The sequence below is a fragment of the Phocoena phocoena genome, chromosome 1 (genome assembly GCF_963924675.1).
Source record: "Phocoena phocoena chromosome 1, mPhoPho1.1, whole genome shotgun sequence".
Classification (NCBI taxonomy): domain Eukaryota; kingdom Metazoa; phylum Chordata; class Mammalia; order Artiodactyla; family Phocoenidae; genus Phocoena; species Phocoena phocoena.
The window spans coordinates 76,537,762-76,550,037 of record NC_089219.1 but is presented as its reverse complement, the minus strand read 5'-3'; the positions used below and the strand labels follow the sequence as shown (position 1 = coordinate 76,550,037).

General features: G+C 34.5%; 1 protein-coding gene across 1 annotated transcript in view; it reads right to left on the bottom strand.

The window, feature by feature from the left end:
• Positions 1 to 12,276, bottom strand: part of LOC136131272 (calcium-activated chloride channel regulator 1-like) — an 81,094-nt gene that overhangs the window by 51,069 nt on the left and 17,749 nt on the right. Inside the window, 1 exon segment of the mRNA XM_065888118.1 lies at positions 4,904 to 5,173. Within this exon segment, the coding sequence (XP_065744190.1) occupies positions 4,904 to 5,173 (270 nt within the window).

Sequence of the window (12,276 nt, the reverse complement as noted above, 5' to 3'; positions counted from 1 at the left end):
TCAGTTCTTCTGGCCATTTTTTAATTGAGTTTGTTTTTTTGATGTTGAGTTGTATGAGCTGTTTATATATGTTCCATGTTAACCCCTTATCAGTCATATCATTTGCAAATATCTTCTCCCATTCAGTAGGTTGTTTTTTTGTTTGTCGATGGTTTCCTTTGCTGTGCAAAAGCTTTTGAATTTAATTAGGTCCCATTTGACTATTTTTGCTTTTGTTTCCTTTGCTTTAGGAGACGGATCCAAAAAAACACTGCTTCAGTTTGTGTCTAAAAGTGTTCTGCATATGTTTTCCTCTAGAAGTTTTATAGTATCCAGTCTTATATTTAGGTCTTTAATCCATTTTGAGTTTATTTTTGGACAGCTACTTGTAAAAGAATAAAATTAGAACATTCTCTAATACCATATACAAAAATAATCTCCTTTGCTTTTGAAGAATATTTTGGCTGGATAGAGAATTCTAGGTTGGTGGTTTCTCTTTCAGCACTTTAAATGTATCACTCCACCCTCTTCTTGCTTGCAGGGTTTCTGAAGAGAATTCTTATCCTGTTCCTTTGTAGGTAAGGCGTTTTTTATTTCCAGCTTCTTTCAAGATTTTTTGTCTTTATTTTCTGCAATTTGAATATGATATGCCTAGGTATAGATTTTTTTGAATTTTATTATACTTGTTCTCTGAGTTTCCTTAATATGTGGTTGATATTTGTCATTAATTTTGACATTAATGTTATTATTAGCCATTATTCATAATTTCTTTTCCTTTCTCTTTCTCCTTCTCCTGCTACTCCCATTGAATTTTTGTAATTGTCACATAGTTCTTGGATATTCTATTCCATTTTTTCTCTTCTTTTTTCTCTTTGCTTTTCAGATATTGACATATCTTCAAGCTTACTAATTCTTTTATTGGCCATGTCCAGTCTACTGATGAGTCCATCAAAGGCATTCTTCATTTCTTTTACAGTGTTTCTGATTTTTAGCATTTAATTTTGATTCTTTATTAAGGCTTACATGTCTCTGCTTATATTACTTACCTGTTTTTACATGTTGTCAATTTTTTATATTAGAGCCCTAGGATATTTATCATAGTTATTTTAAATTCTTTTTTAAAATTTTTATTGGATTGTAGTTGATTTACAATGTTGTGTTAGTTTCAGGTGTACAGTGAAGTAAATCAGTTATATATATATATATATATATATATATATATATATATCCACTCTTTTTTCGATTCTTTTCCTATATAGGTCATTACAGAGTACTGAGTAGAGTTCCCTGTGCTACACAGTAGATCCTTATTAGTTATCCATTTTATATATAGTAGTTTGTATATGTCAATCCCAATCTCCTAATTTATCCTTCTCCCCTTTTCCAGTTATTTTAAATTCTTGATCTGATGATTCCAAAACTTCTTCTCTATCTAAGTCTGGTACTGATGCTTTTGGTCTTTTCAGACTATTTTTTTTTGCCTTTATCATGCCTTGTAATTTTTGGTTGAAAGCCACACATTGTGTATTGGGTGAAAGGAACTGAGGTAAATAGGCCTTTCATCTGAGGTTTTACACTATCTGGCTATTAGTTAGGGTATGCTTACTGCTGTAGCTTTAGGTGTCAGAGACAAAAATTTCCTCTAGTGTCTATTTTTGTCTCCTTGGATGTTTTGGGCTTCCCTAGAGACTCCTTCTTAAATTGGTTCTGAGGCTTCCAGTTCTTCTATCTGTAATCCCCTGTTATTATACTGCAGCCTTATTCATGTGATGATGAGGTGTGAGGGAAGGGGAAGCATCTTATAGTCCTATAATTAGGTCTCATTTTTTTAGTGTGCTTGTCCCCCGTGCTGTGACCTTCACACATTTTATAGATTTTTTTTTCCTTTGATAAGACAGGAAAAACTAAATGGCTCTGGAGTTGGGTATTTCTCTTCCTCCATGTGGAAGGCTAGTGAGGGTTGAATTTGGGTATTTTCCTCTCCCCACATGGAAGTCTAGGGGAGATTGGAGTTGAGTATTTCTCTTCCTCAAAGTTGACTGGGCTCTTGTAAAACCCAAGCTGTATGGTTAAGTAATATTGTTTCCCTTGAGGACAGCCTTTTGTTAAGAAGAACAGAATGCTCTGGGCATATTTCAAAATGATTACTTTTCCTTCTCCCCCTGCTAAAAATCTGAAAGAATTTTTCACCAGTTCTCACTTCTGAGAACCTGGTGGGGCTCCTGGAGCAAAAGCTCAGGAAAGTGTAGAGGTTCCTCTAAGGCGCCCTGGAGTTTTTAACTCTTAAGTTTAGCTGCACTGAGCCTCTTGCAGTTCATCATTTATAGTTTGTGTTCTGTTGGTACTGGCTTCAGTGGCAATGTTCAGCTCCTGGGCTTCTGTTCTTGGTAAGCTGTGATTCTTTATATTAATGGGGCAGCAGATAGTGATGTGGCCTTAATTCTTTGATGGATCTAAGAAGAATTGTTGATTTTCAGTTATTCAGCTTTTTTTCTTGGGAGGATGGTAGTGATAACATCTATCTCTTTATGTGTCAGACTGGTGCTATTGATTTTTATAAATTGATCTTGTGTCTGGTAACTTTACAGAGCTCTCTTACTAGTTTTAATTATTTGTTAATTCTGTTGGATTTTATATGTCACCTGAAAGTAATTACAGTTTTGTATCTTTCTTCCCAACTATTGTATCTTCTATTTTTTCTTTTAACTGCATAGGAATCTTACTTTTCTCAGTGACTGTTAAAGCTTTGTAAATCATTTCTCAGTACAGTGGCCAAGTAGATGGAATAAATTATTCCTTGACCCTTTGAGACTTTCATAATCAACAGTAAATTTTTATGATTTATAGACTCTTAAGTGATTTGTTTTCCTCAGAATTTAGAATTCTTCCTCTTTTGTGTCTAATTTCTCATCCCTACTTGAAGATTTAATGCCCTCTTTTAAATTTTTTTAAAGATTAAAAAAATCTTAAGATTAAAGATTAAGATTAAAAAAATCTTAAAGATTTAAAGATTAAGATTGGACATTAAAGGTTTCATTTTTAATGAATAATGGTGGTTGAATTATAATATAATTTTATATGTGTATTGAAATGACAATATAGTTTCCCTTTTTAATCTATTAATGTGGTAAATTACATTGATTTTCTAATATTAAACCATCTTTGGATTCCTAGGATAAATTCAACTTGGTCATAAATTCAACTTGGTTATTATTTTCTATATATTCTTCTGGATTTGGTTTGCTAATGTCTTATAATTTTTTCCAACTTTTCCAGATGTATCATATAACTTCCTCCTTTCAGACATTCAAAGAGTTTTTGAAATATTCCTGCCTGTAAACAAAGTATTTTCCTCTAATATATCTGTTACTCTGTCTCTCTGTCTCTTTCTCCCTCAGAAAAAAATCACACTATTGCTATATTCATAGCTTAATTTACATTTTATTAGGTAGTTTATAAGTTCTATTGACATGATACAGTTAATTTCCTGAAATGCTATGTGTTGTTTCAGATCACTATTATTAAGTGGTTAGTTTTCATTATATCAAATCCTTACAATACCATGTGCACATGATATCTTGTGGGTATTTTTTGATGTAATTGGTCAAATTTGAATTTCTTTGATGGTATGAAAATTTTCATTAGTTTCTTTTCATGAATATTTATTGAATATCTAGTATGTGTCAAGTACTATTCTAGATGCTGAGGATACAGCAGTCAAAAAAAGATCCCTGCCTTGATGGAGCATCTTGGTGATATTCTTAGGACCTAATAATAATGGTCTCAGAATATAAATGGGACTTTAGTGATGTTCCACAATTCATACAAAAAAAATTATTCTTGTCTAATGGTCATTTCATGCCTAGGGTCAAAGCTTTGATAGACCACTTTGTTTTTTTTTTAACATCTTTATTGGAGTATAATAGCTTTACAATGTTGTGTTAGTTTCTGCTGTATAACAAAGTGAATCACCTATATGCATATGTATATCCCCATATCCCCTCCCTCTTGCGTCTCCCTCCCACCCTCTTTATCCCACCCCTCTAGGTTGCAAAGCAACGAGCTGATCTCCCTGTGCTATGCAGCTGCTTCCCATTAGCTATCTATTTTACACTTGTCACGTCAATGTTACCCTCTCACTTCGTCCCAGCTTACCCTTCCCCCTCCCTGTGTGATAGACCACTTTTAATCAATGATAAAAAACAAATTTGACCTCCTTACTGCTTTGGACCATATTTCATTGAAAAATTATACTATTTTTGATTATAGTTTATATTAACATGAATTATTCATTCATAATAAAAATGAAACCTAAATAATTCTACCATAAAATTTTTTCTATTGTGGATTCATAAATATTTTTCAAATGGCTTGGATGAATTTTGATTTTGTTAATATACAATACCAAATGAATTTTTAGCACACTTTGAAAATGTTTCTTAAAAAGCCCGCAGGTAGGGAGTTCCCTAGTGGTTTAGTGGTTAGGATTCAGCTCTCTGGCGTGGCCGGGGTTCAATCCCTGTTTGGGGAAATAAGATCCCACAAGCCGCAAGGTGCAGCCAAAAAAAAAAAAAAGCCAGCAAGTAAAATCTGTATTTTATTTTATATTGAGTTAATAAATGGAATTTTTAAAAGATAGGAAATGGTATATTCATTTTGCTTACATTGAGACTAATTAGAACTATTAAACTCAAGTACTTAGGAAATTTACTACTTTTGTACATTCACTTGTATATTTCAAAGAGCTTTATAATAGACAATGAATATACCAAATTAAATTCTAAATAAACGTTTACCAAATATGTATAACATTGAATTTCAGTTCTGATACAATTCCTAGTTTAAAATACAGATAAAATCATAATACAAAATAATGTACAAACTAATACAAAAATTGCCAAGCTGATTGCAGAAATTTTGGTACCCAGAGCAGGGACACTGTCTTCTGACAGAGGAATAAGCTTGGCTATTTGTGCAACATTAGAAACTTCTGAGGTGATATTGGCTTCATTGATGATTTGGACTGCAATATAGGTAACATTTTCTATTTTAAAAGGTTCTGACTTAAATTCAAAATTTTCTATTGAGCTGGCCTCCTTAGGTATTAGACTAGAAGTATTCACTAAAGCAGCATTGTCAAAATCTTCTCGGAGATCCAGGAAACTCTTACTTATTCTTATAATGTACCTATTGGCTGGAAAACAAACAGATATTTCATGTATGTTAGAATCACTAGGATGCCTTATTGCTACCACATTGCCTTGCATTTAGGGGCCTATCAGAAATGCACACTGGGTTTTTTGTCTGGTTATTCCATATTCTTTATTTTAAGAAAAAATATGGGAACAGTTTTTTATCTAGTTATCTAATCACAAAGAATTAATTCAAAATTGTATAGGACAAAAAATGGAATCTAGATTTCTTTTTAGAAATAGAAATATGAAGAACTGAGTCCACTTTTAATTTAGAACAAGGAACACAGTAATGTTTGAGTATAGTAAAGATATTCAGTACTCTATACCTGTATTATTTCTCATTAAGCTGAGAGAGAGAGTAATGGGACGGGTGAGGAAGAGAGCAGATAAGTAGAGTGGGAGCCAGGGATAAGGATAAAGAGCAAAGGGAGGCAGAGAGCCTGGAATGTGTACCAATTAAACATGTTTAGGAGCTAGGCAGACTTTGATTAGCACCTTAGTTCTACTATTTTCTGGCTGTAACAAAGAAAAATTTATTTACCCCTTCTTACCTTTAGTTTTCTTATCTGTAAAATAGAGAATCGGTCATTCAGTTCATTCAACAAATATCTACGGAATGCTAGCGATGAGAATTATATGTGATAATGCATGAAAAGTATTTAGCACAATGAGAGTTAATAAATGTTTGAAATATTAGCTATTTTTACTGTTACTTTATCAAGAAAGGAAAGAAAGATGCTGACAAATGTTTCATTTCAAAATGGTTTTAGAAATCTACAAGGGCCATCGATATAGAAATATAGTCTCACATTATGAAATGCCATGAACAATAAAACATCAGATGTCATTTTTGAAGTGAAGACTTTATTTTTTTCATGAAGTGTTGAAGATGTTTTAAGCATGTGGTGAATAACTTCAATTTAGTGTTTTTTGTTTTAAATTCAGGCCCTGTGCCTTAAAATTCTAGTCTTTCAATAAATAGGCCTTATTGATCTGACCTATTCCCCTACTCTTTACATCCTCTCTGCATTCCATTACGTCGATCTATCTATCTATCCATCCATCACTTACTTTAATTCAAATATTTCATTGTGAAATTTTGCTTTCTTGACTTTGATCATATTATTTAGTTCCTTTTTTCCCTGTCATGACTCCCTGGAATGTGCCTCCCTCTCCCTATCTATGCAAATTGTGCTCATTCTTCAAGGTCCAACAGGAGGTCCAGTTTCTTCATGAAGTCCTGGTCATGTATTTCATCCCCTTATGACTCTCTTCCATGAACTCTTATTGCATGGAAAGGAGTTTTCCAGTTTTATAGAGGTTCAGTTTATCTTTTCAATTTGAACATATTATTCTTGAGAGCAAAAGTATGTTTTTGTATGAACTAGAGTATTCTTTTTGTATGAACTAGAGTATCTGATACTGTGTTGGGCATGTATTTGACCTCCTTAATTACTTCTAGGCCCCAACAGACACGTGAAAAGATGCTCAACATCACCAATCATCAGGGAAATGCAAATCAAAACTACCTTGCACCTGTCAGAATGTATTTTATCAAAAAGACAACAAATAACAAGTGTTGGTGAGAATGTGAAGAAAAGGGAATCCTCTTGCACTGTTGGTGGGAATGTTGGTTGGTGCAGCCACTATGGAACATGGTATGGAGGTTACTAAAAGAATTAAAAATAGAACTACCATACAATCCAGCAATTCTACTTCTGGGTATTTTTCTGAAGAAAACAAAAACTCTAATTCAAAATGATATATGCACTTCTGTGTTCATTGCAGCATTATTTTCAATAGCCAAGATATGGAACAACCTAAGTGTCCATTGATAGATGAATGGTTAAAAAAGATGTGGTATATATACACAATGGAATATTACTCTGCCATAAAAAATAATGAAGTCTTGCCTTTTGTGACAACATGGATGGACCTAGAGGGTATTATGCTAAGTGAATTATGTCAGACAGAAAAGGACAAATACCACATGATTTCACTTATATGTGGAATCTAAAAAACAAAACAAACGAACAAACATAACAAAACAGAAATAGACTCATAGATACAGAGAACAAATAAGTATTTGCCAAAGGGGAGGGGAGTGGGGGGAATGAGTTAAATAGGTGAGGGAGATTAAGAGGTACAAACTTTAAAAAAATAGATTAGTCATGGGGATGAAATGTACAGCATGGGGAATATAGTCAGTAATACTATAGTAATTTAGTATGGTGACAGATGGTAACTAGACTTAAAGTGATGATCATTTTGTATTGTATAGATATATCAAATCACTATGTTATGCACCTGGAACTAACATAGTGTTGTAGGTCAATTATACCTTAATAAAAATATTACTTGTTGAACAACAATAGAGATATTCAGTTGATGCCCAAAATGACAAAATTAGAGGATCATAAAATATTAGAATTACATGTACTTGTTTTAGTAATTCTAGGTCATCTAGTCTGATTTGCATATTTGACAGGTATGGAAATTGGGTCCCAGAAAATTTAAGGTTTTTATTCAAAAATATATAGATATTTATTTTTTGAGATACTTCTACTACCTCCTTTTGCAATGCCTAAGGGTAAAATTTGATAGCAACTACAGTATCTTCCTATTTGTCACAAGGAAAGAGGACCATCAGATCCCACCTATTTGAGGCATTTGAGGTTAAACACAGTGAAGTTTTTTTCGTTTTTTTCTCTCCCAATGTACGTATGAAATACTTTCTTCCTTCTTTTAGTTCCTATAATCAGCATAAGGGACATTTATTATGAAGCCAATCATGAACTGAAGACTTGGTCTTAACTGAATTCAATTCAGAATTAAACATTTGGTCAGATAATTTCATTTATGGCTTTTTCAGTGGAAGTTTCTTTTTAATTTCACCGTATTTTTAAGGGTCATAATGTATTTCAGAGCTGTCATGATAAGAATCTCAATATTGAAGTACAAAGAGCACTTCATGGGTATTTTATGTTTCCTTTGGTTTTAGAATGATTTTTTTCGTTGTGTAATAATGATAAAAAGAAATATAGCTACATGGGAAATGAAAGGTTAAAAAGCATCATTTCTTTTCAGAGCATATAGTAAAGGGTTTATTATAACCCAGGAGAAATAGCATTGAAAGTGGCTTTTCAGCACTGACAACCTCTGAGATATGTGTCTATTGATATGCATATTGCTTTCATTTTACCACCTTAAAGGGAAAATAGCAAGATTGGCTTTACCCCATAAGAATCTACTAGTTTAGGGCTTCCCTGGTGGTACAGTAGTTAAGAATCCACCTGCCAATGCAGGGGACATGGGTTCGAGCCCGGGTCCAGGAAGATCCCACATGCCGTGAAGCAACTAAGCCTGTGAGCCACAACTACTAAGCCTGCTCTCTAGAGCCCCGAGCCACAACTACTGAGCCCACGTGTTGCAACAGCTGAAGCCCGCGTGCCTAGAGCCTGTGCTCCACAACAAGAGAAGCCACTGCAATGAGAAGCCCGCTCACCACAATGACGAGTAGCCCCCACTCGCCGCAACTAGAGAAACTAGCGTGCAGCAACGAAGACCCAATGTAGCCAAAAATGAATTTAAAAAAAAACCAAAAGAATCTACTAGTCTAGCACAATACTGGAATATGGTACGCATTCAATAAATACTAATTTAATTTAGTTAAATTTAAAGCAAAGCTGAAAGTGATTTAAGCTTACTGGAATGATGGCAATTTATTCTAAGGAACTTGGAATGAATGAGATATTTTGGCCTTGAACTCTAATTCAAACTCCACAGCCAAATCTCTGCATGAGATCCTCTCTGTCTCTGGGAAATCTTCATTTAACTTGGCTAACTTCTCTCATTCTTCAAGCCTTAGGTCAGGGATAGTCTTCCCTGAAAAGCCTTTTAAGATATACCTTGTGATCTTAACCCTCAAGCCGAAGTGGCCGTCCAATGGCATATCTCATCATATTCTGTAAAATTATCTGTTTATTTGCATGAAGTATCTTCTGCACTCAACTAACTGTTGAGAGTAAGGATTATTTCTTAAGAACCTAATAGCCTTAGAGGAAAACATAGGAAGAACACTCTTTGACATAAATCACAGCAAGATCTTTTTTGATCCACCTCCTAGAGTAATGAAAATAAAAACAAAAATAAACAAATGGGACCTAATGAAACTTAAAAGCTTTTGCAAAGCAAACTACAATCAAGATGAAAAGACAACCCTCAGAATGGGAGAAAATATTTGCAAACAAATCCATGGACAAAGGATTAATCTCCAAAATATATAAACAGCTCATGCAGCTCAATATTAAAAAAACAAATAACTCAATCCTAAAATGGGCAGAAGACCTAAATAGACATTTCTCCAAAGAAGACATACAGATGGCCAACAAGCACATGAAAAGCTGCTCAACATCACTAATTATTAGAGAAATGCAAATCAAAACTACAATGAGGTATCACCTCACACCAGTTAGAATGGGCATCATCAGAAAATCTACAAGCAACAAATGCTGGAGAGGGTGTGGAGAAAAGGGAACCCTCCCTTCTTGCACTGTTGGTGGGAATGTAAATTGATACAGCCACTATGGAGCACAGTATGGAGGTTCCTTAAAAAACTAAAAATAGAATTACCATATGACCCAGCAATCTCACTACTGGGTGTAAACCCAGAGAAAACTATAATTCAAAAAGACACATGCATCCCAGTGTTCATTGCAGCACTATTTACAATAGCCTGGTCATGGAAGCAACCTAAATGCCCATCGACAGACAAATGGATAAAGAGGATGTGGTACATATATACAATGGAATGTTACTCAGCCATAAAAAGGAACACAACTGGGTCATTTGTAGAGATGTGGATGGATCTCGAGACTGTCATACAGAATGAAGTAAGTCAGAAAGAGAAAAACAAATATCGTATATTAACGCATATATGTGGAATCTAGAAAAATGGTACAGATGAACCAGTTTGCAGAGCAGAAATACAGACACAGATGTAGAGCACAAACGTATGGACACCAAGGGGGGAAAGCAGCAGGGTGGTGGTGGTGGTGGTGTGATGAATTGGGTGATTGGGATTGACATGTATACCCTGATGTGTATAAAATTGATGACTAATAAGAGCCTGCTATATAAAAAAAAAAAAGATTTGTGCACTCAACTAAGTGCAAGTTTTATCATTTTTAAAAATTTTAAATTTAATTTATTTTTTATACAAAACTTTTTATATTTATTTTCACTTTGGATGATCTGTCCATTGGTGTAAGTGAGGTGTTAAAGTCCCCCACTATTTTTGTGTTACTGTCGATTTCCTCTTTTAGACCTGTTAGCAGTTGCCTTATGTATTGAGGTGCTTCTATGTTGGGTGCATATATATTTATAATTGTTATATCTTCTTCTTGGATTGATACTTTGATCATTATGTAGTGTCCTTCCTTGTCTCTTGTAACATTCTTTATCTTAAAGTCTATTTTATCTGATGTGAGTATTGGTAGTCCAGCTTTCTTTTGATTTTCCTTACATGGGATATCTTTTTCCATCCCCTGACTTTCAGTCTGTATGTGTCCCTAGGTCTAAAGTGGGGTCTCTTGTAGACAGCATATATATGGGTCTTGTTTTTGTATCCATTCAGCAAGCCTGTGTCCTTTGAGTGGAGCATTTAATCCATTCACGTTTAAGGTAGTTATCGATATGTATGTTCCTATTACCATTTTCTTAATTGTTTTGGGTTTGTTTTTGTAGGTCCTTTTCTTCTCTTGTGTTTCCCACTTAGAGAAGTTCCTTTTGCATTTGTTCTAGAGCTGGTTTAGTGGTGCTGAATTCTCTTAGCTTTTGCTTGTTTGTAAAGCTTTTTATTTCTCCATCGAATCCGAATGAGATCCTTGCCAGGTAGAGTAATCTTGGTTGTAGGTTTTTCCTTCATCACTTTAAGTATATCATGCCACTCCCTTCTGGATTGTAGAGTTTCTGCTGAGAAATCAGCTGTTGACCTTATGGGAGTTCCCTTGTATGTTATTTGTCATTTTTCCCTTGCTGCTTTCAATAATTTTTCTTTGTCTTTAAGTTTTGCCAGTTTGAGTACTATGTGTCTCAGTGTGTTTCTCCTTGGGTTTATCCTGCCTGGGACTCTCTGCGCTTCCTGGACTTGGGTGGCTATTTCCTTTCCCATGTAAGGGAAGTTTTCGACTATAATCTCTTCAAATATTTTCCGGGTCCTTTCTCTGTCTCTTCTCTTTCTGGGACCCCTATAATGCGAATGTTGTTGCGTTTCATGTTGTCCTGGAGGTCTCTTAGGCTGTCTTCATTTTTTTTCATTCGTTTTTCTTTATTGTGTTCCACAGCAGTGAATTCCACCATTCTGTCTTCCAGGTCACTTATCCATTCTTCTGCCTTAGTTATTCTGCTATTGGTTCTTTCTAGTGTAGTTTTCATTTCAGTTATTGTATTGTTCATCTCTGTTTGTTTAATTCTTCTAGGTCTTTGTTAAACATTTCTTGCATCTTCTCGATCTTTGCCTCCATTCTTTTTCCGAGGTCCTGGATCATCTTCACTATCATTATTCTGAATTCTTTTTCTGGAAGGTTGCCTATGTCCACTTCATTTGGTTGTTTTTCTGGGGTTTTATCTTGTTCCTTCATCTGGTACATAGCCCTCTGCCTTTTCATCTTGTCTGACTTTCTGTGAATGTGGCTTTTGTTCCACAGGTGGCAGTATTGTGGTATTTCTTGCTTCTGCTGTTTTCCCTCTGAGTGCACAAATCTTAAAAAAAAAAAAAAAAAAGAACCTAATAGTATTTGAAAATTCAACAAAAGGTCAATCAATGAATGAAATTGTGCAAGTACAGAAATACTTAGAAAAAGTTTTCCCTGTTAGGGAGAAAGGGATGCAACAGAAAGTTGCAGTCAGTCTTCTCCAAGTAATTTCTAAGATGGTTCATACTGTGAGAGGCAGTTTGGCACAACAGAATCTGATGAGAGTGAGTTAGACTTATAATTTATTTAATGTGAAGTACTTTGGTCCAGTTCATTATCTCTTGCAGCTTAAGTTTTCACATATGAAAATAGGTGGCCCATAGTAGACAATCTATACATATTATATA